Source organism: Staurois parvus, unplaced genomic scaffold (assembly GCF_062004578.1).
Source record: "Staurois parvus isolate SC_StPar_1 unplaced genomic scaffold, SC_StPar_1.0 ptg000019l, whole genome shotgun sequence".
In the NCBI taxonomy this organism is placed as follows: Eukaryota; Metazoa; Chordata; class Amphibia; order Anura; family Ranidae; genus Staurois; species Staurois parvus.
The window spans coordinates 33,091,505-33,118,098 of NW_028317815.1; the positions used below are offsets into that span (position 1 = coordinate 33,091,505).

The window sequence follows — 26,594 nt, forward strand, 5'->3', positions numbered from 1 at the left end:
ATCTGCAGTAGTTTGATTTTTTTTGTCTTTTGGTTTAAATAAGTTTTATTTTGAAACTAAATGCACGTAATAATAAAAGTGCATATCTTATATATTATGAGAAAAAGCCTTCCTGTTTCGTGTCAAAAACACTGGTGGATTATTGAAACCATTTTGCATTCTCAATGTGCATACTCCAACTCATTGGTTGCTTTTCTTCTCCGGGTTAATTTCCTCCTTCCAGCTATGTTTTTCATAAGGCTATCTCCTGCTTCCTGTACACATTCAGCTTTACACCCTCCTGGTTCATGCAACACTTTTCTCTTTTTGCACTAATTACTTTTTTCCTTTTATAGCGTCACATTCTCTTTCTCCTCCACTTTTGTGTCTGCATCTTTACCCTTTGCCATCTTGTGCTCTCCATGGAGTACATAGATTCTAGTGCAATTGTACACCCACTAAATGAAGGCTGAGGCTATTCCAACTTACAGTATACGCCAAGTAAAGTGGGCAGACACAAAGAGAATACGTAAATAGACACTGCACAAACAATCTGAGAACATGCCTACAAGTAATTGGTACACAGCACATAGAGAACATGCAAAGAGCACACACAAACTTTCCAATACCGCTTATTAAGATTGTGATAAGCCTTAGAAGAGAATTCTAGGCTGCATGGCTGATTCTGCTTCTAACATGGCACTGACATTCATTTATTTACTGCCTTGATATGCACATATGGGAGATTTCCTTGTTTTATGTCAACATGGTGGCTACTGTGATCTAGCGAATTGAAGTGGCTTGATCAGAGCACAATGTGCTCAGTAACACACATAACATATATGCTACTTATACGTTCATGTAAAAATTAAGTATAACCCATGAAAATTGTGAACTTTTTCATATCGAAGAGGCAAACAAATCTTTCTTCACGGTGCCTACAGATTAAGGTGATATACTTGAATAGGAACACTAGAACAATTTGCCTTTTCAATCTTTTATTCAATAAAAATATCAATAGTTGTGATGGTGTACTATGGGAAAATAGTAAGTATACCCATTGCATCTAAAGTTTTGTCCCGCTCTATTTTAGGGATTACCACAAGCTCGCTGCTGCTGTTTGGTGTGCATTTTTAGAGCTGACAATAGGCTTTCAGGTAAAATTGATCCAGGCAGCTCCAGAGCCTTTCCATCACTTTTTTGGGCCTCTGACTGTGAGCCCAGAAACCCCCCATGATCTGTGCTTGGTTAGCTGCAGTGGAGGATAGAGGCAACATTAAGGGTCTATCATAGAGGGCCTGTCACATTGCCCAACTCTGTACATAGGGGGCATGTTAGATCCCTTGTGATTACAATAAAGTTGAATGAAGAAAAAAAAAAACTATAATAAAAATAAATTTTTCCATTTAAAAGTTCCACCTAGTCCCCTTACATACTCCAATATATGTTTTGTATGCATGGGTACGCAAAAATACATTGCACCATACATGTGAGGTGTCACCGTGAACATTGGAGTGAGAGTAATAAATACAGAGCCATTATTCATGCTGAACTCTAAACTGATGACCTATAAATGCTTTTAAAGTGTTGCCTGTGGAGAATTTTTGGTACCATAGTTTTGAGGGCGTGCAAAATTTTAGGGCAGTTTGGTATTTATTATACATTTTTGTTTGTAATGAAATTCATTTTTGTGTACGTTTTCCTGACTTGCACTGATCAGCCATAATTGTGTGACTCGCCAACCTAATATTGAGTAGGTCCCTCTTTTGCCACCAAAACTGCTCTGACCAGTCAAGGCTTGGATGCCATTAGACCTTTGAAGGCATGCTCTGGTATCTGGCACCAATCTGTCAGTTGCAGATCCTTTAAGTCCTGTAAGTTGCAAGGCATGGCCACCATGGATCAGACTTATTTTTCCCGCACATCCCACAGATTGAGATCAGACCCGTTGAATTGAGATTTGAAGGCCATGTTAACCCTCCAAACTCATCACTGTGTTCCTAAAACCATGCTTGACCCATTTTTGCAGTGTGGCAGGACGCATTATCTTGCTGAAAGAGATCACTGCCATGAGGAAATTCTGTTTCCATGGGGGGAGCGGTTAAATTTCCCCTGTGAAAGTAGCTTGCTCAGGCATTTTCTGTCATAAAGTGAAAACTTTCCTGTCCTGTAAGTGATTATGCTAATATTCATGCATGCCAGGAAGTGGCTACTAATAGGCTGGAGAATGTCAGCAGCAATAAAAAAAACAGTATATCTTAATCATACAGTACAGAACACAAGGGTTATATACAGTGTATTTATACAGTAGTCAGAACCCATTCACATTTTTCAATTTTGTTATGTTGCAACCTGATACTACAGTTGTTTAAATTCATTTTTTTTTCCTTAAATCTACACTCATTACCCCCATAATGACAAAGTAAAAACAGAATTTTAGAAATGTTTGAAATTGGCTAACCTTTGTGAGACTTCAGACTGAAGGGGCTGCAACCAGTCTCCCTCTCCTGCTTCATCAGAGACTTCCTCTGACTCACCTCTACTTGCTTTTACACTATCTGGGGATGAAGGGACTTCCTCCAGCTCTGAGGAATACACCAAGGATTTCAGCTGACATTTTCTCCTAAGCTCAAGGACACTATTTCTGTCCGTATGCATGCAGTTTGTACATGCTTGTGCTAACCCTTCCATAGACCTTGAGTTTGGGAGTTTCAAAAGCTGGGGTACTTGGATGACCACCTTCTCAGGGAACTGTCCACGTAAGCCCTATCATCCAACATTCAGTGGACAATTTGAAACCTTCAGAACTTCCTCTGGAAGTCGATGCTGAACCCTTCTCCCCCTTGGAGTACTTGGTGTTAGTTTTGAACACAACCGTGTCCAGGGTCTTCCTTCCCCAGGAGGCACTGCTGTACAGCTCTCCACTTCCAAGCTCAGAGCTTGTGGTCCAGGGGTTGTCTGACCTTTTGCTTTTGCATGAAGGTCCTGGGCCTGGTGGTATACATTTTCAAAGTGAATTTCTATTATCAGTTTTACTCCAGACCACTACAACTCAAGATACTGACTGTGTGGGACAAATGGGTTCATTCCTTCAGGAAAACAAGCTTTCTTCCTTTCCTCTACCCTGTGCCCCACCCCCTTCCCCCCTCCCTGAAGATTTGAAAAATGCTAATGAACGTTGCCAACCTATTGAGCTTGGACAGAGCCTTTCGATTCAAGGGACATGGTCATCGGAGGAATCTCAGAAATTTCTTGGTCACTGGCTTAACAGCATGGCTGTTGAAGCCCAGTTACTGAAGAAAAAAGCCATATCTCTTGTGCTCTCATTCCTCAACTTTGAGTATGTAAATCCAACATTTCATATTCCTAATATGTGACTGCTGTACCATGTACCTGAATAAAAATGTATCATGTTCTTTCTCTTGCTTCCTTTGTGTGTGTGAATGTAATCACCTGTAAAAAAAGGAATTTTTTTTTATATCTTCCTATGCTTCTACCTTGAGCACATTGATTTATCTCCATTATGTCCTGCTCTAAAATATCCTGAAAATATTTACGTCCACTGTCTTGATTGGTTTGGGCATTGCAAGTTTGCCTCTCTGCAACAGATTACATTTTCAAGTCTGACTTCCTTTTCTTCATCCCGAAGGATCACAGTTTGGAGCAATTCACCTCCCGCTTCACTATCACTGAGGGAATTTTTCAGACTACTACTCAGTCCTATGAGTAAGAAGGGGAAGGGGAGCTGGAAGTTTATCTATCCCTAGTCAAGGCACAATCTACTAGAAGCATTGGTGCTCTTGGGTACTTGAACGTAGGCTTCAGTATCCTAATTATAAAGGCTGCTACCTGGTCCCTGTTCACACTTTTGTCACGTTCTACCAGGTGGGCATCCAGGCCTTTGAGGCTGCGAGTTTTTGTTGTAAGGCCTTTCAGGAGGCCCTTTGACTCTTGGGCATGCCTTAACCTTTCTAGTTCCCAGTTAGGATATTAACTTGGACCTGTTAGTCGTTTGCTGTATTGCTCGCTTCTGTAGGAACATCCCAGTGGAAAAAAAGAAGTAAATCTCTTGTGTCCTGTAATGTACAGTCAAGAAAATTGAGTTTTTGAAATATGTTTCTTGGAGTGTATCACAGAGCAGAGGACAATACTCCATATTGCTTGCTAAAAAAACTGATCCAAGGTTGGGAGTTGGAAGAGTTATGCAGGGCTGACCTTCAGCTTTGATTGATTTGTCAGTGTCCTTTCAGCTGATGGTAGCTGCATAACAGTGTTTAACCACTTCCCTACCGTGCTATAGCTGAATGATGGCTACAGCATGATTGTCTAGTTCTGGGAGGACGTCGTATGACGCCCTCCCAGAATGTGCCCTCAGTGGCACACACCTGGCACTGCCTGTGATCTGTGTTCAGCTGATCACATGACATGGTAAAAAAACAATCACAGTGGCCTTTTACCACGTGATTAGCTGTGTCCAATCACAGCTGACCACCATGTAAATATACATGCCTGTTATCGGCAATACTTTACTCACGCTGTCACAGCGTGAGGAAAGTACTGCCAATAAAAGGCAACTATCAAAGGAGGCGTTTGCACTGATAATCAGGGTACTGATTATCAGTGCAGCCCCAAACGTATCCATCAGTACCCAACATTGCCGCCCATAAGTGCTGCCAATCTGTGCCTGTCAGTGCTGCCAGTCAGTGCCCATCATTGCCACCTATCTGTGCCCGTCAGTGCAGCCTCATCACTGAACATCAGTAAAGAAGAAATGTTACCTGTTTGCAAAATGTTATGATAGAAACAAAGAAAACCTTTTTTTTTTTTTTTTTTTTTTAATCAAAATGTTCGCTCTTTTTTCATTTAAAGTGCACAAAATAAAAAACCCAGTGGTAATTAAATATGAGGAAAAGAAAGTTCTATTTGTGTGAAAAAAAATTATAAAAATATCAGTACAGTGGTTTTTTTTTTTTTTTTGTTAATTTAGCAAAAGATAAAAACCCCAGTGGTGATTAAATACCACCAAAAGAAAGCTCTAGTTGTGTGAACAAAATGCTAATATTTTAGTTTGGGTACAGTGTTGCATGACCTGTCAATTGTCATTCAAAGTGCAACAGCACTGAAAGCTGAAAATTGGCCTGGGCAAGAAGGTGGTAAAAGTGCATGGTAGGCAAGTGGTTAAAGATTTAACACCTTGTGTCCTGTGATTTACACCAAGAAATCGACAAAAGTAAAATTTTTCAAAATAAGTAAAGTAAAAAAATGGCAGTTATATGATACATAATGCTTTAGCAAACAAAAGGTAATAGAGTTGGGGTTTAATTTTGATTTACTCCATACAAAAACACCTTTCTGGATTAGCTGTTATTGGTTGAAGTAGATGGATTTGTGTCTATTTTTCAACCAGATTAACTATGTAAGAAACAGACACACTTTCTATTTTTTAATAGTAGTTATGAGAAATTTGTTGACATTTCTTTTGGTAAAATATTCAAGAATGATTGAGTTTTTAGAGACGTTTGCCTCATTTCACTCCTTAAATTTGACGTTGAACAAACAGTAGTAAGGCTGTTCTTGAACTTTAGTGCCATCCTGTGGCCTTCTAGTCCACAACTGATCTGAGTGCCAGGGACAAGAAGAAAAAAATATTCCTGATGTAGTATAATGTCTTACATAAAGTACAGCTATGTGTTTATTAACTCAGAAAACCGTGTATTGCGTTTTGCAGTAAAAGTACTTTTTATGTTCTGTGAAAATGAAGCATGTGCCAATTCGAATTATTGATCCTGGTAGCCAAGTCAAATTCATACAGATTTTTCTACATCAGATTGGGAAATGTAAGCAAATGTTTAAATTGCAAACTGCAGCATCACTCCACTTTTTTGTTCTCTTATCTAAATGCCGCATTAACTTTCACTTCTGACTATTTGGAGACCAGTGCTTAGAGGATATTCCGACATGTTTTGCCAAGAAATCTTTAATGTTTACATGTTGTTTCTTTGTGTCATTTGGCATATGTTTTTATCTAAATCCTCTAATTACAATTCCAAAAAAGTTGGGACTCTGTAAAATCTACATAAAAACAAAATGCAATGATTGGAAAATCTAAACCCATATTTTTTATTCAAAATAGAAAATGTTTAAACTGAGAAAATGTACCTTGTTCTTTTGAACAACCTGTCTGGGAACTGAGTAGGCCATTGGTTGAAGTTTTGGGAGAGGAATGTTCCATTCATGTCTGAGCATATGCTGCTTTAAAACCTGAATATACTGTATCTTCCAGCATTGATGGTGTCTTATAATGTACCCCCATACCATCAAAGTTGCAAGTTTCTGAACTAAGCGCTAAGTCAGAAGGTCCCTCTCCTCTTTTGTCCGGAGGACGCAACACCTGTAATTGCTAAACAAGAATGTCAAATTTTGATTAGTATGACCACTGAATTGTTTTTGACTTTGCACAACAGACCATTTAAAATGAGCTTTGGCCTAGAGAAGGCAGTGGTGTTTCTGGATCATGTTCAGACATGGCTTCTTCTTTGCATGATAGAGTTTTAACTTCCATTTTTGCATGGCATGGCAAACTGTTTCACAGACAGTGATTTTTGCAAGTATTCCTGAGACTATGCATTGATGTCCATCACAGAATCATGCCTTTTTTAATGCAGTACTGTCTGAGGGCCCGAAGATCACAGGCATCCAGTATTGCGTTTCGGCCTTGTCCCTTTCGCACAGAGATTTCTCCAGATTCTCTAAATCTTTTGATATTATGTACTGTAGATGATGTCATGTTTAAAGTCTTTGCAACTTTACGCTGAGGAACGTTATTCTGAAATTGTTTGAGTTCTAGATGCAGCTTTTCACAGACTGAGGATTCTCTGCCCATATTTACTTCTGACATACTCTGACTCTCTAAGCTTTCCTTTTTATTCCCAATCCTATTACTGACAGGTTGTCAATTACCTAATTGGTTGCAAAATGTTCTTCCAGCTCTTCCTTGTTAGTACCACATAGTTTTCTAGCTTTTTTTTGCCCAGTTCCAACTTTTTTGAAACATGTTGCTGCCATCAATATCAGAATTAACTTATTTTTTCTTAAAATTGTACTTTTTCTCAGTTTAAACATTGTATATGTTTGCTATTTTCTATTGTGAATACAATATGGGTTTATGGGGTTTTTATGTAGATTTTACATGGCATCCCAACTTTTTTGTAATTGGAGTTGTGCATGTTTTGTAGGAGAACCAATGTTCAACCTCTCATTTTACAGTGAATGCAATGATATATTGTTCCTTCTAGTAAACAGATTGGCTGTCTTCTCATAATATCAATTCAGCCCATTTTTCTGAGGAGTGGGGGTAGTTTGCAGAAGGATGCAATATATTTCTGTAGGGTTAAATTGAGTTATTTGTTAGTGCTGCAATTTTTCTTTTGTCTTTCATATTGTTGGGATAGAAGAAGTGTAGCATTTATCACCGTATACGACCTAACTATATCACAGGCTTCAGGGCTGCTAAGTACCTAGATTCCAAGTCAAGTTCACACTTCATAAAGTAACGCTCTAACACTGCTGCTTAGCACCATAGCTCTGTGCTTCTTGCCATATGTCGCACACCTTTCAAAAATCTATTTAAACATTTCATGTGTTAAAGGAACGTGTTTGAAATGTGTTTTCACCACCAGAGAGCTTATTTCCCTTGGTTGCTTCTTGTATGAGTGCCAGCAGTTCATTTTGGTTTTAACAGAAATTCTCAGGTCTTTTTTAAACATGGTGTACAGAATTCCTGTGTTGATGTCAGTGGTGTGACGTTCAGTATTGCTGGTAATCCCAATAACCGTTTCACTGCCAAATCTGTTTGTTTCATGCATCAGGCATCCAGATCATTTTTGTTAATTTTCACTTATTGTTTGTGCTATTTTCCACTGTTCCACTTATTATTATTATACAGGATTTTTATAGCGCCAACGGTTTGCTCAGCACTTTACATTTTAGTGCGAGACAATACAGTTCCATACAAGAGGGATTAGAGGGCCCTGCTCTTTGGAGCTTACAATCTAGGAGGGTGGGGTGAGTGGTACAGTAGGTAGTCACTGTGGGGGATGGAGTGGTTGGAAGAGTAGAGGATACCAGAATTAGCAGAGGATGGGATAGGCTTCCCTGAAGAGAGAGGTTTTCAGTGAATGCCGAAAGACAAGTAGAGTCGGTAATAATCTGATAGATTGGGGTAGGGGTTCCAGAGGATGGGTGATGCCCAGGAGAAGTCTTGGAGACGAGCATGGGAGGAGGAGATAAGGGAGCTAGAGAGTAAGAGGTCTTGTGAGGAGCGGTGTGTACAGTTTGGGTGATATTTAGAGATGAGATCGGTTGTGTAAGTTGGGGCAGTGTTGTAGATGGCTTTATATGTCATTGTCAGAGTTTTGAATTTTATCCGTTGGGCAACTGGGAGCCAGTGGAGGGATTGGCAGAGAGGGGTGGTGGATACGGAACGTTTAGTGAGGTGGATGAGTCTGGCAGCAGTGTTCATGATAGACTGGAGGGGGGATAGTCTACGATGAGGTAGGCCAATGAGGAGGGAGTTACAGTAGTCGAGGCGTGATATGACAAGGGAGTGAATGAGTTGCTTAGTGGTTTCCAGGGTTAGGAACGGTCGTATCTTGGAGATGTTATGGAGGTAAAGTCTACATGATTTTGTCAGCGATTGGATCTGAGGATGGAAGGACAGATGGGAGTTTAGGATTACCTCTAGTACCCTGGTGTGAGGGGATGGACTGAGGATGGTGTTAGCGATAGTTATGGTGAAGTCAGTGGGGGTAGTGTGGGCAGGGGGGAATACTAGGAGCTCCGTTTTGGAGAGGTTGAGTTTGAGGAAGTGGAGTGCCATCCAGGCCGATATGTCGCTTAGTAGGCTAGCGATACGGGTTGAAACTGAAGGGGTGAGGTGAGGGGTAGACAGATAGATTTACGTGCCATCAGCATAGAGATGGTAGTTTAAGCCACGGGAGTTTATCAAGTGACCAAGGGAGGAGGTGTAGATGGAGAAGAGAAGGGGTTCAAGGACAGAACCTTGGGGGACCCCTACAGAGAGAGGGAGTGAGGAGGAGGTGGCAGCGTTATAGGTAACACTGAAGGAGCGCTGTGATAGATAGGAGGAGAACCAGGAGAGAGCGGAGTAGCTGAGGCCAAAAGAGTGTCGTTTTTTGAGGAGGAGGGGATGGTCAACTGTGTCAAAAGCCGCGGAGAGGTCATGTAGTAGGAGTATTGAATAGTGGCCGTTGGTTTTTGCAGTTAGTAGGTCATTAGAGAGCTTTAGTAGGGCAGTTTCGGTGGAGTGCAGGGGGCGGAAGCCAGACTGTAGGGGGTCGAGAAGGTTGTTGTCAGTGAGGTGGGAGCTCAGACGATTGTAGACTAAGCGTTCTAAGAGTTTAGAGGTAAATGGGAGCATTATGGTTTTAAGGGTTAATTAAAGTCCTCCAGACCATATTATTTATTTATTACATGTACTTATTTAGTGCCACTAATTTACTCAGCACTTTACATGATAGATTACACATTCAAACCAGTCCCTGCCCTCAAAGACATTACAATCTAACTCACATTCATACATACTAAGGCCAATTTAGAAAGGAATCCGTTTATCTACCTGTATGTCTTTGGAGTGTAGGAGGAGACCACATATTGTTTTCTGAAAGCACAGGACTTGTAGAATGAAACGCTTGTGCTACTGATTTTTACATTTCACGATAGCTGCTCAAATGTATATCAGAACTATATTTTCACACACATACCACACACACATCCAGGGCAAAGTGACAATACCTCCTAGATTGTAAGCTCCAAGGAGCAGGGCCCTCCTATACCTCTTGTATTGAACTGTATTGTTGCTGTATTGTCTCCCGTTATATTGAAAAGCGCTGAGCAAACTGTTGGCTTTATATGAATCCTGTATTATAATAATATCTCTAACGTGCATGTGGTGAAGCAATAGGATGCATTGGAAATATGTTCAGGGGGATTTCCTGCTGCCTTTATTTAGCATTAGACTAAAATAAAGCCTCTAAGGGACCAGTTCCACTTATGTTGTGCAGTGAGCCAGGTGTTTTGCTGCATGTTTTCATAACACTAGCAAGTACCGAGATATGTTGCAGCAACATCCCAATGTGACTAATACAGTAGTGAGCAATGTGCTTATACTGCAGTGCATCACAATCTTCACATGAATAATATTACTTCATCGTTTTTCAAAAACTTGCCTGAGCAGAGTTTGTAAACACTGGTCAGAGGAAATTCAGAAGAAATACAAAGAACAGTGAAGGGAAGTGACATGGGCTCTGAAAGGCACACTGACTTATGGATAGGATCAGCAGTCTAATCACAAAGCTGTGCATAGAAGCCACCAAGTTTGCATGGTGTTTGGATGTGATCAGCAGCTTGTTATCTGCTGATCACAGCTATTTGGTAAAAGGCAAGGTGTCAAGTAATATCTGAGTTTAAGTTCATGGCTTCTGAAAAGCATGCAGCATTATGGCCAATGGAGCTGGTGATCATAAGTATTAAGTAGTTCCTATGATCATCTCCATCTGGTGACCATAATAAATGGGTTATTTTCCCAATTTTACTTTATTCTGAATGAGTAATAACATTCAACCTGAAGAAAAAATAGTCTAAACATCTGATCTTACCCCATTCACACAGAAGGAATCTACAGGCAGTTTCACAGAACAAATAACGTTGCTATTTTTTAAATACACCTCTAAGGAAACAAGAATTCTGTCTGTCAGATGCACTCAACGCCACCCAGTTAATTTTTCTTGCCTTAGCTACAATTCCACTGGAACAGTATTGGGGCAAAAAAAAAGTATTAGAGAGGTTTCACAAAGCCTGTTCATTCTGGTAATGGAAATATACACTGCTCGAAAAAAAGGAACATTTTTTAATCAGAGTATAGCATCAAGTCAGTTTATTGATCTGGTCATTAAGGTAGCAGAGGGGGTTGTTAATCAATTTCAGTTGCTTCAGTGTTAATGAAATTAACAACAGGTGCACTAGATGGGCAACAATGAGACGACCCCCAAAATAGGAATGGTTTTACAGGTGGTGTCCGCTGACATTTTTTTCCCTGCTCATCTTTTCTGATTTTTTTCCACTAATTTTGCATTTGGCTAGGGTCAGTGTCACTACTGGTGCATGAGGTGATACATGGACCCTACAGAGGTTGCACAGGCAGTGCAACGCCTCCAGGATGGCACATCAATACGTGCCATTGCCAGAAGGTTTGCTGTGTCTCTCTGCACAGTCTCAAGAGCATGGAGGAGATTCCAGGAGATAGGCAGTTACTCTAGGAGAGCTGGAAAGGGCCGTAGAAGGTCCTTAGCCCATCAGCAGGACTGGTATCTTCTACTTTGTGCAAGGAGTAACAGGATGAGCACTGCCAGAGCCCTACAAAATGACCTCCAGCAGGCCACTGGTGTTATTGTGTCTGACCAAACAATCAGAAACGAACTTCATGAGGGTGGCCTGAGGGCCCGATGCCCTCTAGTGGGCCCTGTTCTCACTGCCCGGCACCATAGAGCTGGATTGGCATTGGCTACTTAATACCAGACTTGACAGGTCTGCCACTGGCATCCTGTTCTTTTCATAGATTAGAGCAGATTCACCTTGAGCACGTGACAGACATGAAAGGGTCTGGAGAAGCCGTGGAGAATGTTATGCTGCCTGTAACATCGTTCAGCATGAACGTTTTGGTGGTGGGTGGGTTTTGGTCTGGGGAGGCATATCCATGGAGGGACGCATAGATGTCTACAGGCTGGCCAATGGCACCCTGGCTGCCATTAGGTATCGGGATGAAATCCTTGGACCCATTGTCAGACCCTATGCTGGTGCAGTGGATCCTTGTTTCCTCCTGGTGCACGAAAATGCCCTACCTCATATGGCGCGAGTATGCAGGCAGTACCTGGAGAATGAAGAAATTGATGCCATTGAATGGCCCCCACGCTGGCCTGACCTAAATCCAATAGAACACCTTTATGATATCATGTTTCTGTCCATCTGACGCCGCCAGGTTGCACTTCAGACTGTCCGGAGCTCAGTGATACCCTGGTCCAGATCTGGGAGGAAATACCCCAGGACACCATCCATCTCATTAGACGCATGCAAGCCCTGATGTTGTCAGGCATGCATACAAGTTTGTGGGGGCCATAAAAATTACTGAGTGCAATTTTGAGTTGCTGCAATGAAATTTCAGCAAAATGGACTAGCCTGCTGCATGTCTTTGAATTCACTCCTCTGTAGGTTGATCATTTTCATTTCCATGAAATGATGGGGCATTCTTACATTCTTAACACATTACCCAGTCCATATCAGTATAGATATCCAACCTGATATTTTTCCCTATTGAGATCTGATGTGTTTTCAAAGTGTTCCGTTAATATTTTTGAGCAGCGTATATATTTGCATTTTTATAATTGTAAAAATGAATACAGGGCATTGTTATAGACAATTTAACATTAACAATTTGCTGACACACTATATCCGAAAGATGGCTACAGCACTATCGTCTAGTTCTAGGAGGGCATCTGTAGACATTCTCCCAGAACCCAACCCCCTAGCCATGCTCTGGGATTGCTGTGTCCTTTTGGACACAGCTGATCCCAGATTGAGGCAAAGGCTCTTTACATGGGATTAGCTGTGATTGGACACAGCTGATCACATGGTAAACAGACTTGCCGGTTATCAGCAGTCCTTTCCTCACATGCTCTGTCTGTGTGAAGAAAGGAAAGCCAATTACCGGCAAAACTGTCAGTATGCAGTTTACACTGGTATTCAGGGCACTGATAATCAGTGCCACCTATCAGTACTCATCAGTGCAGCCTCATCAGAGCACATCAGCGAAGGAAAAAAATTACTTGTTTGCAAAATTAAAAGAAACCAGGGATACACCGGTACCATTTTTTAAACACCAAGTACGAGTACCAATACTTTTTTTTTTTTAAATACTTGCCATTACCGATACCTATCGCCTATGAAGAGTAGGAAGAAGGGTAGTTTGGGGAGGGGAGTTAGAGAGTTGGAGTGTTTGTGCGATACTGGAAAACATGCTATTTCACACGTTACTGCACTGCATTTGGTTTGAACAAGCCCTAAAATGTACTCTGAGGCAGAGTTCAGTTGTCTGTAGGTTGTAAACCCCCCTAAACCCTCCCTTCTAGCACAGCCCTCCTAGCACAAGCCCCTCAAATCTCCCCTTCCTAGCACAACCCCCTAAACCCCACCCCCTCCTAGCACAACCCCCTAAACCCCCCTTCCTAGCACAACCCCCTAAATCTCCCCTCCTAGAACAACCCCCCAAATTTCCCTCTCTTCCTAGCACAACCCCATATCTCTTAGCACAACCCCCCCCCCCCCCAAATCTTCCTAGCACAAATTCTGCTCATACAGTAATGACCGTAGTAGTAGAGCCAGAAGGGGGGGGTATGGATTGTGCTCTCTCCCTCAGCAATAGTTCTCCTCGATCCTGTTAGCTCCTGTGCTGTGTGAGGCAGCGAACACTGTACTGTCCTGCAGAGTTGTAGAGAGCTCAGCCCGCACCTCTCCCATTCTATGCTCCTCTCTGTGCTCTTACCCGCAAAACAGAAAGCTGTGCTGGCCACCTGATCACATCCTACCAACGGAGGAGCACAGAGAGGAGCAGGGATGGGAGTAGTCAGCTGAGCTCTTTGCATCTTCTGTACACAGGATTTTACAGTGCTCTCTGCCTCGCATAGGATAGGAGCTAACAGGATCAAGGATAAATATTGCCGGCATTCTTTTTTTTTTTTATATATATATATTTTCAAGGAGTCCCGCTGACAGCTGAAATGTCATCGGTTAAGGATGCTGCAGTCTCCTACTTAAACGATAATTGCTGGCATTCTGTTGTGTATGTTTCAGCTGTCAGCGCTTTTTAGTATCGGAGCATTTGCACAAGTAATGATACTCATGCAGATGCTTAGTATGGGCACCGGTATTGGTGCAACTCTAACAGAAACAAAGGAAAAACATTTATTTTTTGTAAAAAATTTCGGTCTTTTTTAGTTTGTATAGCAAAAAATAAAAAACCTAGTGGTGAATATATACCACCAAAAGAAAGCCCTCTCTCAAAATGATAAATATTTCATATGGGTACAGTGTTGCATGAGCGCGCAATTGCCATTGCACACAGAAGGTTTTTTGCCTTCATGCATGAATGTATGAAGGTAAAAACCTTGAACCTTTACAACCACTGTAAGCTTTACATATTGTTGTTAATGCTTCATTCACTCTAACAAATAGCTGCTTGCAAATTTTCTTTGTGAAATTTGATGTTATTCTGTTTCATTACGATTACGTTTTTATTGGGTTTTTCAACTTTATTCTGGCTGTATTAATCTGCAAGTCCCAAGTTTCAAAATTAGATATCAAGGTTAGATTGAACATACAGTACATGACTGTTCAGAAGTGTTGTGGTATGTGAAGGCAGTACAGGCCACATGTACCCAGTAAAATGAGAGTTGTCTTCGCATGTGAGCGGATTCTGTATGGGCTGCTTAGAAAAGGTAGTAAAAATAATTATGCTGTGCCATAATATAGATGAGAATTTAAACCAGGGTGCCTGAAGTTTCTTCAGGGGTGCTCAAAAATTGTGGATTAAGCCTGCCTTTTAATTACACAGAGCTGTAGGTTTTCATTGTGCACCGTAACAACCTTCTAGCCGTTGGCGTTCTAACAACCAATGACTCCCATCAGTTGATATGTAGGATGTCGGTCGCCTACACGGCATCCTTGTTTGACCCTCCCCTGCCCCTCTCTCACTATTAGGGTCAAATTAGCTAAGTAATATAAAGAAACTGAGGGAGAGGAGAAACATTGGCATAATAGTCAGTACCAGTGTGCAAAAGTGTATTTGCTCTGGAAGAATACATGGCCTCTAACATTGGGTATCCTACATGTGTGCGTGTTGCTGTATTAGGTACAAATATTAGAATAGTTTTTTTTTACATTTTAGAATGGGGTGCCTATGTCTGTCCAAGATTGTAAAGGGTGCCTCAAGATTGTTCAAAACTTTAAAGGCTGCCCTGACTGAAAAAAAGGTTGATAAACACTGATATAGATCTTGTTGTACCTAACCCAGGCATGTAAATGGACAGAAAAGTAAAGCGGACTAGAAAAGGGGGAAAACAGAAGTGAGTGGGAGAAATTTTAAGTGATTAATTCTTGTCTTCAGTCTATCTGATGTGAATAGTCTGGCAATCTGTGGGGGTGTACAATTGTGACAGAGTATCTTTCGAAGTGACAGTTGAAGAAAAAGCATCCATAGTGACTGCAATGAATATTTATACCCAATAGCCCATTATCTTGGTGCAGATATAAGTCATTGTGGTTGACTGTCTGTTGTACATATAGGATACAGTCACATGTAAATGTATGCATTGTACGAGAACAAATGAGTACTCTAAATTCTGAAAACATGACTGTCCTCAAACATCTTTGGGTACCTCTATTCTGCCTAGAAAACACAGGAACAGTGACTTTGTAAATCAGGCATTATTTGCTCTGCATAGAAAACACCACAAGATATCATCACTCTTACATAGCTTTACAAGTACCACATCAAACGTAATGTCTCATTACAAAGAGTTGCTTCTGTTGTTAAAATCCATACTCATCTTACTTTTATAGGGCTCTCTGAGAAGATGTTAGCACAAAACAACAAACTTTTAACCTTTATTAAAGACTGAACAGCCTTATGTTTCTTACCCACCTGGGATGATCTTCAGGGCAAAATGTAGACTACAATGGAACGGTTTTGAAGTGGCCTAAAATGTTTTCTTTTGACATTCACTGCTCTATAGCTCCCAGAATCTTTCTTCTGTTGCGCATTTCTGTAGAAATCTATATTCACACTTTCTGCTGTAGTTGTAGGCATTTTCTGTTATAGTACCATATTCCCACAGCAGCCACCGTGCAGAGGCATAAGAGGCTTTGATTTCTCTGGCAGTTTTCAGCACATTATTTTTCATTATAATGACTGCTAAATGCTGCAGCAGGATGTCAGTTTTTTATCACTACAGAAAGCAGGTGCTTTCTCGTGACATTTAACTAAAATAAAGCAATGCCTGCCCTTTCTTTAGACTTAATCCATGCTGTGATAGTTAAAGGAGCATTTAGTCTTAAGAAAGTGAATTTTTTAAAGCAAGGGTCTGTTAACATACTACAGTTTTGTCTCGCTGTTAAAGCTGAAACGTGCGCCTTTCTTTTAAAGCATTTGCCATGTTTCATTTAATTCAGTTTTGTGCTATTTCAATTATTATTGTAGACTGCAAATCACAACTTAACTCAGGAACGTTAAAACGTTAGTACATTCATATTGGGCTTCGTTTACTTACACCTTATTACATTCTTGAAATCTGGGTGTATTTTGTTTATCCATCATTGACATCAAGCAACAAAGCAGGCTGGTTTATTTAAGCTATGCTCACTAAAATTAAACCTTTAATTAATGGAGCTGTGTAGGAAATTGCTTTAAAGCAAGATAATACAGGTGCTAAGCAGCATATTACCACCAGAGGGGGACATGCAACCACAGAACAGCAAGCCTCTGAAATTCTTTGTTGTAAGATTTTTATTATAATCATTCAACATGTGTTTGTACTTAAAATAATAGTTTGTAAATGACTGAAATGATAAAAACACCCAGGTCGTCTCTAACTTTGAGTTCTAAGTAATTGGCCGGGTTTATTCTGTATTTTACCCACTGACTTGCTGGATTTGTGAGTTCAGGTGTTAAATCTGACTTCACATGGTATTTAAATTTCAGAATCAGCATAAACTCTGGAGTGGGAGGCAAGCTTACCATAAACTCCTGAAGAACTGCAGGAGTGACATTATTAACAAATGGGACATACATTTAAATACCATTCAAGACAAAGATGGATTATATTTAAAGGTTTTGTTTTAGAAGAGTGCTGTTGCCTCTTAATGTTTTTTTCTCACTCTTGAACAAATGATTACTTACATTTAGTTGTGAAAGGACATACTGAATGGTTCAGTTTTCTGCACAGATGACCCAACAGTACCAAACCATACACAAATGCAAATAATTTCTGTGATCAGATGTGTGTGAGCAAGAAATGCAGTGCTGCCGAAAAATAGGGAAAACCAATTGGAAGAAATCAAATGTTTAATTTTTTCCATACAGCACACCAGTCTTATCACAACTCTCTTTACTTCATTGTCTTGTGGGAAAAAAAAATCATAATGCTTTTCATTAAATCAAAAGAAACACATTACCAGCAATATTAAGAGATCAGTCTGTGGTTATGATTAAGCTCCCTCCTTGTAATAGATAAACTTGTAGCAGTGAATGTAGTAGAGATGCACAGAAGGGTGGGCATATGGCAGGGTACATATAAACAGGATTCCAATGTGCAGGCTGTACTAAGCAGGAACACAATGCTCATGTTGGGGTGTGAAGAATGGGCAGCTGTACAACCAGTCACTTGGTGGGGACATGTGGGAATAATTCAGCAACAGAAAAATTAACCATATATCTCTATAAATAGGATGAAGTATATACATAATTTGAACCTAATTGAAAACCATAATGATTTTGGCCAGTGTTGTTTATTTTAAATTCGGTTTTAAAGTCATATTCCACATGAAACAAAATAAATGCATCCATATGGTGAAAAGAAAAATGTGCATTTATTAAATTTTAGCATTGTAAACATGATCAGTGCATCGTGGGTGCAATGCACAAGCTTCCGCAGAATATTCCTCCAGCCCTAAGTTTGTACAGAGACATGGACCTTTGGCTAATTTGCTGGAGGACATCATCAGCAGAATACAATTTCAGTGACGCAACTACACTTGAGAAGTACATGTTCTTCTGCTGCAGTCTAGTCTTCCATTCATAGATCCATGGAAAACGTATACTATATCAATTCTTTTTAAATTGGTGCAGGTTTAATGCAATTATTCTATTGCAATTATGCAATTATTTACAATTGTTTTCTATGTGCCCTGTTCCCACCATAACATTGTATTGAGGTAGGTTGTGATGCTTTGTGTAAAAATGCAGATATAATGCATTTTATGCAATGCACCACACCGTACTGCATGTCATTGTACATTGACTTGAATGAAACATCATTTTGTAAAAAAAAGAAAGTAAACAGTACAGTGTGTGCACTGGTGTAAATGACCCTGTAGCTATTTGCTTTAATACATCACTTTCTGTACCCTAAAAACACAGTACTGGGCCTGGTACTCAAGCAACCTATCATTATGCTCAGGCCATTGTCATGCTTGGCCATGAGGAATAACAGGCAAGGTATGCACTGACCACTTATTCTGTTGGCTTTTTACTGCATACGTTAATAGCACTTATTGTAACAGGTTCACTTTAAAGTGTTCACGAGTCTCCTAAGCCAGCAGTTTTTTGTTGAGTCAAGTAAAGAGATAATTCTGTATGGCCACCTCTGATGGCCCAGAATGAAAGATTATTTATGATATATTTAAGCAAATGTAAACCAATTTCTAATTAGCCATATTGCTTTTGCAAGAGTGTATACACTGAGGAACTAAAACAGATTAAAAAAAAATCTGCTACTTTTAAATGACGTGTTTCTTCATACTGAAGGTACTACATGAATGGTAATAAAACCTATGAATTAGGACTTGCCAGTAGAACTTGGAAAATAACAATGGTCCCATTTTTTAGAAGATATCAATATATTACATGAAGTAAGATAATAGTGGGTACACAGTTTGTTACACTGTGCTCTTGGAAGTTTACCCAGCATGGTGTCAAAGTATGTATGCCACATTTATCAGTACAGCATGATGCTGGCTGGAAAAAAAGGGACTGAATGATCAAAAATAATTCCTTCAAGAGGAAAAATTTGCAATTTTCTGTATGAATTATCACAAATCACAAGTGGTTGTACATGGTGTGCTGCGTGTGATGAAATACTCGCATTGGGTTTGCTTTTGTCTTGGATTAAGTGGGGAAGGTTTTTCACTGCTGTATGTGTCCCCACTGAGGTAATTTCCCTTCACGTTCTGTCATTGTGACAGGATCAGAGGGACAGGAAGTGATAGAGAACATCTCCAGTGTGGGCAGAGGCAGCAATTAGAACACTTTTAGTGGAAATCGGAAGCTTTAGAATTTCTTTGAGGTTTGTTTTTCTGCCTGTCTTCTTTTTCTGGTGAGCCTCATTACTCTTATTTCTTATGTGTCAGAAGAATACAAATTGCTTGTAAATCTCTGATTTGGGGACACAGAAAGCTCTACAGAAGTTCTCCTCTTTCCCCACCCTATTAATGTTAGAAAATAAATATTAGAGTCAGCTGAAATGTTTTGTCATCATATCTTCAGTGTTTGCTTTTAATTTGGTGTCTCTGGTGTTTTAAATTACAGTGATCAGACATACAGTTTTGAATTTTTATGTTGGAAGTTTTGATTTAGAAATGCTTTTAACTGTCATTAGAATTTTGTTGAGTAACCTGCATCAAATTGTTTTCATGAAACACAGCACAGTCGAACATAGTTTTTACAGGTATTCTCAATTTGCTGCTTGAATAACAAACATTTTAATACTTCTATTTTAGGTAAAGAAGAAGAATTTCCCAGAAAGCCACTGGGTCAGATTCCTCCTGAACCGCCACCAGTACACATGAATCATATTATGAATGGGCAAAAGAATATTAGCAAGTTTCCATCTCAAGTAAAACCTGAGAAAGTACCATCTTCGAACAAACCTCAGCAAGTGTCACCAACTGGAGAAAGGAGAATGAAGAATTCCACGGAAAAGTCTATCATGAAGTCATCAAAAAGAGGAGCTGCTGATTTCCGTGCAGATCAACCTAAACAAGATCAGCATTATAAGAAGTTCCCACAGCCCAGTACTTTGTCGCAGGACAAAATGAAGTACTATGATCATGCTGCTGCTAACCAAAACTCAAATGCAACTTCCAGTGCATCTAAAGAAATCACTCCGAAATGGAACTTACCTTCAGAGTCTAGAAATAAAGAGCTTCTTCTGAAGCACATGGGAGAAGCAAAGGCAAACCCACCAGACTATAATGTTGCAGTCCAAGCTGATACTCGCATTGTGACTGCTAAGCACAGGAATAGGGTTGCTGATATGGGAAATAAACGTGGGTCAAATGCATCTCAGTATGACAATGTTTCTGGAGGTGAAAATGAAAATGACAATCAGGTTGAAAATTCTAGGCATTCAGCAGATTTGTCCCCTCCAAGGAATGCAATGTACAACAGTGCTACTTCCTCACGGCATCCTTCTAAAGGCTCCAGTCCAGCTAGGTTAATTGAGAATAATTCGGGAATCATGCATATACGTTCTCCACTATATCAGGGTACTGATGATGGGTACAGTCAAAAGCAAACTCCACCACCATACTACAGCAGTCCTCCTCTTTATCCAGATAGTCCTAAATATACAATGAGCCGTCTGAACAGTGAACCTCATTCACCAGTAAACTGGTCTAGTCCATCCAGTAAATCTTATGGGTATAGCATTGATGTTCCTCCTGATAAAATACCAGTCAATTCAAGCATTAGACAAAACCCTGTTATGTCACCCTCTAGTAGAATTGAGGTCCTGCCTGCAGATGAAAATGCCACTCTGCGTTTAGGCAATTTTAACAGTAAAGAGAAACAAAAGTACATTCTTCCACCAGTAGACTATGTTGTGGACCATTCGTTCTTGCCTGATTTATCCTTTCAGACATTTGGACAGCCCGTAAACAAAGAAGCCTCAAGAAATTATTTGTCAAGTATACAGAGATTTCCAGACTTGCAGCAACCTGCAAGTCCAGTCAACAGTTTTTCATCTTTGTCGGTTAATAGTTCAGTAAGGCCAAGAACTTCTCCACAAGGTGATCATGGAAACCCACCACACTATCTTCATTCCAAATCTGGAGTCACTCCGGTCCATCGAAATCGTCGTGATGGTATAATAATGCACGAATCTGTGATGTTGTGAACAGCAAACTCAATCTGGTTGCCTGGAGACAGCCTATTTCATTGTCTTTGAAAGAACAATTTAGACAAATCTTTGGGTTGTGTTAGAGATTCTGAAATAGAAAATCACAGAGTAACACCAACATGCAGGCTTTGTTAAAATATGCATGGGTGTAATGGTTTCTAGACTTTAGGTTCTACGGTCTAGAATCCTAAAAATGTAGCTTTTTTTTGTACATACTATTTTGAAATATTTATTAAAATTCTAGCTACAGTACATTAGTGCCTGAACCTAGCCTAATCTGTTTGCTATCGGTATAATATTTTAGTTGTTTCAAGGTTTTTGATACATAAAGGTTTGGAAACTTCTATGAAAAAGTGTTTTAATGTAAGAATGCAGCTGGGAGCAGGCTGAAAATATTTATTGCACCAATAGTGGCATTCAAAGTAATGTATGGAATCCTAAAGTTCTCTCTACTGGTCTCTATTAATACCTTTTTAGTTTTTCCTATATCCATATAGTACTGATATATTATGCAGGACTCTAAACTACATTAAGCTATTCTTAAAAAACCTCTCCCCATAGCTATTTATAATTCAATACCCCTCATTTGGTCATACCTGCATACCAAGCATGCAGGAGCCAGTGTAGTCAGCAGCCACTTAACCTTTCACTGTTTTTGAGGAGTACTGTTGAAGGAAGCACTCAGTATAGACCGATGAGTGATACTGTGTGTATCCTTACATACGTTCCGCTTTTACTGGCTGCATTCAGCAGTAGGCAGGCTAGACTTGCCTATTAAATTTCCGATCATCTTCTTTTGATTCCTCTGCTCTGAAGTTTAGATATTTGCTGACTGAAATTAAGTTTATTTAATTATCTGTTTTGTCTTTAATAGGGCAGCTAAAGTGCTGTAAATATGGGAGTGTTTTATTTCAGTAAATTAACCTGGTCTTCAGCTCATTATAGTATGACATGATTTTTGCAGAGTTCTGTAATGCACTTGTCAAACTTTCAGTGCTACATGTTTCCACATTAGCTGCTATAGATTCTTCCCAGGTTATTTTAGATTTAATGGTGTCTTCCAACAGCTCCAGCCTGCTCATGCCGTAAAATTCTTTATTGTAACCATTTGACACTATGCACTTTAGCAATATTGATTTTGAAAGTGCTGTACCAGCTGTGAGATGTAGGTGTTGAGTGCATCCCATGCAAAAACAAAAGCTAATGCAATAAGGTCAGAGCATCTAAATTAAAATCAGAACATACCCAAATGACTGCAGATTGAGCGCATTTCCCCTAACTCGTTTATACATAACAAACAAGCCTTTCAAAATAATGGTATTATTATTAAGCTTTTAGTGAGTGCTAGTGCTGAAAAGTAACAGAAACTATTAGGATCCAGTACAGATTTTGAAAACATCTAGCAGCTCGTTTATAAACTAAATGAGAGTGCTGCATTGATTCTATGAATTGGTAAGTAGGCATCTTTGATTGTATTCCAAGAAAAAGACAAGCATGCACTTCTAGTAGCAGTGAGAGCCTGGCCTGGGCAACTGTTAACCAACAGGGACACATGCCTTTAAAAGTTTCTGCAGCATTCCTTTAATACTGTGCATGGTGCCTTCTTTACAGATACCTCTGGTCCACTTCATTAGACCCTAGTGTTCACCATTGTTTGTGATGCTTACTACTTCTTCCTAGATTACTGGCCTTGTATGTTTTCCTACAGATACCTTGTAGTTGCAGTGTTTACATGAGCTCTATTGAGTTGAACTTCAAATGTGTATTCGAGTAATTCTTCCAATAATCACACCATTTTCATCTTTCTGTATTTTCTAACATCCTCCTTCAACAACATAACACTTTCCAATTGCTTACTGAATGGGTAAACATTACACAGAAAGTGCTGTTTTTTTATTCATTTCCTTCCATGCTTAGCGTCAAACCTCTCCCCTTCTTCAATAATCATGCACTCTCCTCCAGCAGCATGTCTTTAACTATGTGCCTTGGCTTTTAATGGCTTAATGTCTGCTGTTTTATCATTACACGATCACACCTTTTATGAACCGATGCATTGTGTGCTGAAATGACACTAATAGTTAAGAGAAGGCAAATCAATTTGAATTGTCTGCTTTATTTCCAAGTGCCAGTGTGAGTGGGTTTTTAGCTACTTCTTGATTGACACATTTTTCATTGATTTTTCTCTTTCTTGCTCCTTCTTTTCCTCCTTTTTACTTTTCTAGAAAAAAAGTATAATTTTAGTCATTTCAGCTTTCACATAACAGCGTCACAAACCAAAGTAGCAATGCACTGCCTTGCCTAGCAGGGAAACCACAGAAAACCTTAATTGCATACATGTGTTAATATTGCTTTTCAAATTTAACAATAGCTTCACTTTTACCCTTTTCTGGCAGACTTGATGATGTGAATCAGGGTAGAAAATGTATGAGTTTTGTAAACAGTGGTTGTTGCATACATTTTTTGCTTCTAATTGGGCATGCTCCTAAAGTTTTCAGTGTGCCCCTTGTTAAATAATCAGATTTGGTTGTGCCATATGGGAACTACAGATGCCTGCTCTGACGTTTGACAAACATAGCGGCATAGTTTATTTTTCAGGTCATAAACACAGCATCGGTATCCATGTCTGGAACAATGAAAGTGAACATGGGAACTAATGTTAGTGGCTAATAGGCTTGTCATGCTTCTAAACCACGCTTGTTCAGCCTTTAACCAACAAAGTAACAATGCAAAGTAACAGGGTCATTACCATTAGCAGCCCCACATTGCGCACCTTGGTTTTGGTGCTTATCAAGGGCTTACTGATTTGATATGCATGTGTGTGTATATAAGAATGATTATAGTAAGGACCACATTTGCAAGGAAACCTTGAGCAACGCCAGCCATTACATAACTTTGTACTGTTGAGTTGACAAGGATTTAACCTCAATTCATTCAAAAGATGGCACATCTGTAGATTATAGTAAGGGCCACATTGTGCAGGGAAACCTTGACACTGGTGTGTGGCATACTTGTATATTTAAGATTGTATTAGGGACCACACTATGCAGGGGAAGCTTGAGGTTGGTGTGTTGCTTACTTGTATATTAAAGTGTATACATCTGTAGACTGTATTAGGGCCCTCGCTGTGCAGAGGAACCTTGACATTAATATGTGGCATACCCATATATTTTTAAATATATACAAACACACCTCCAACAGCATAGTTATTTTGGAAGTTGACCTGATTAAGTGCCAAGGTACATTTTTGTATTTTGTCAAAAGTTTCAGCAGGCATAACATAAACTATGTTCATTTACCAAATTTACTATTTAACTCCCCTCAGTGTCAGATTTGTCAGACATTTTGTGTTATGGTTCATGCTGGATTATGCAAATTGTGTTCTTGAGTAACATGGTACAAATAAAATAAATATGTTAAAGATTCCACATAGCTTTGCAGTAGTAATGTCTACAAGATGTGATATCTGTATATGATGGGTTTTTATTTTAATCCTAACAATGAATGTGTTAGCCAGTTAGCTGAACACTACACTGAAACAAGTTACAGAATTAATTTTTTTAATCTATTACCAGTTTGCTTTGTTGCTGACTGTCCCAATTAATAAAAAAAAAAAAGCGTAAAAAAAAAACAAATCGGTGTGCTTATTATGTACATACAATGGCACTGTGTACACGTACTAACTGCGGATCTGTTATTCCTAATGAAGCTGTGCAGTATACTGTTTTGGGCCATTAACAGCTCTAAAATATGTATCAGCAATGTCAAATATTGTAGATTGAATGTACAAATATATACACAATATTTTCATATGTCATCATTCTACAGTTTTTAACTGTTCTTTTTAATGTGACTGTATTTTTTAACATGTTAAAATGAACATTAATAAGTACAAAAGGACTGTGTCTGTTATTTGGATATCATATAGATTTTGAGTTTTTAGTAAGGGGGGAAAAAATCTTTTCTTTTTAGGGGAAATTTGACAGTGGAATGTGGTCACTTGGTGCTCTAGAAGAGTTTGACTGTAAAATAATGCCAATATGACCTTTGAACACAATAGCTGCCTTTCCGTGAAGAAAGTTTCTACATTCTAGATCTCCTGAATGTAGATTTATGGTTGTCCAAATACTTTTAATGAGAACCTATTAGCATTTTTAATGTATTTAAAGAAAAAGAAATCATGCTTAAAGAATATGTAAACTCAGCATTTCATATTCATGATCTGTGCCTGCTGTACATGTACTTGTATGAAAACGTATCCTTTTCTCTTTGTATTGCTTTCTTTGTGTGAAAACCGCTGTGGTCAGTTCTATAGCTGTGCTGGGAACGTCCTGTGCTCTCCTTCAATGATCATACTTGTCCTGACCCCCCATGCACAGTCTTTCACTGGGAAGTTCAGTGTACTTTTGCTTCTCCTCCCCCAGCTCTTATGCAGCCGAGAACAGATAGCATGTGGTCCCTTGAAGGGAAAAAAAGGTACCGTATTTATGTTTTTTTTTTTATAGATCTATACACAAATGTTTTGCCTTTCATTTTTGTTTTAAATCAAATGGGTTTCACTTGGTGATCGTTTTCACTCACTTTATGGGCATATGCCAATCCCTACCGTTGCCTTCATTAAGAAATCTTTCCGCCTATGTATCAGGGAAGTCACTTTACTAGGTGCCTGACTTCCCTGAACGTAGAACTAGGCCATGCCATCTGCCTTCCGTAGTCTAATCATAGCACCCTTATTGCCGCCTGATCCATCTGTATTGGTCAAGAATGGCAATTGGCAGGCCCCCTGAACTCAGGTAAATGAGGTCTCAAACACACAAGTGAAACTAGTTCAAAGTCACGAGTGAGTTTTCTCATGTCTGCTGTTAACAAGAGCTTTAAAATGCTTGAAGTGACTAACAGATTTTCTTTAAGGTGAATAGACCAGGCTACCATGCTCAACTTGAACACATTCTCATGCAGCAGTATCTATAGTGATGATATATATAACTATACTCACAGGTAGCTGGACAAAACTAGATTTGCAATTACACTTTTCCAAGCAGTTCATGATTTACAGTGGATATAAAAAGTCTACACACCCCTTTTAAAATGTCAGGTTTCTGTGATGTAAAAAAAATTAGACAAAGATAAATAATTTCAGAACTTTTTCCACCTTTTAATGTGACCTATAAACTGTACAACTCAATTGAAAAACAAACTGAAATCTTTTGGCGGGTAACATAAAAAACTAAAGTAATCTGGTTGCATAAGTGTGCACACCTTCTTACAACTGAGGGGATGTAGCTGTGTTCAGAAGTAAGGAATCACATTCAGAATTATGTTGAATTGGAGTCAGTACACACCTGCCATCATTTAAAGTGCCTCTTATTAACTTGAAATAAAGTTCAGCTGTTCTAGTAGGTCTTTCCTTACATTTTCTTAGTCGAATCATACAGCAAAAGCCATGGTGTGCAGAGAGCTTCCAAAGCATCAGAGGGATCTCATTGTTAAAAGGCATCTGTCAGGAGAAGGGTACAAAAGAATTTCCAAGGCATTAGATATACCATGGAACACAGTGAAGACAGTCATCATCCAGTGGAGAAGATATGGCGCAAC

The 26,594-nt window shown here is 39.4% G+C and overlaps 1 protein-coding gene across 2 annotated transcripts in view; it reads left to right on the plus strand.

Annotated features, from left to right (window-relative positions):
• USP6NL (USP6 N-terminal like) overlaps positions 1-24,896 on the plus strand; it is a 215,140-nt gene extending 190,244 nt beyond the window's left edge. For both annotated transcript variants that reach the window (XM_089686373.1, XM_089686366.1), the window contains one exon: positions 19,603-24,896. In XM_089686373.1, coding sequence (XP_089542499.1) covers positions 19,603-20,999 — 1,397 coding nt within the window. In that variant the 3' untranslated portion in view covers positions 21,000-24,896. The remainder of the gene's footprint in view (positions 1-19,602) is intronic.
• The last annotated feature ends 1,698 nt before the right edge of the window (positions 24,897-26,594 follow it).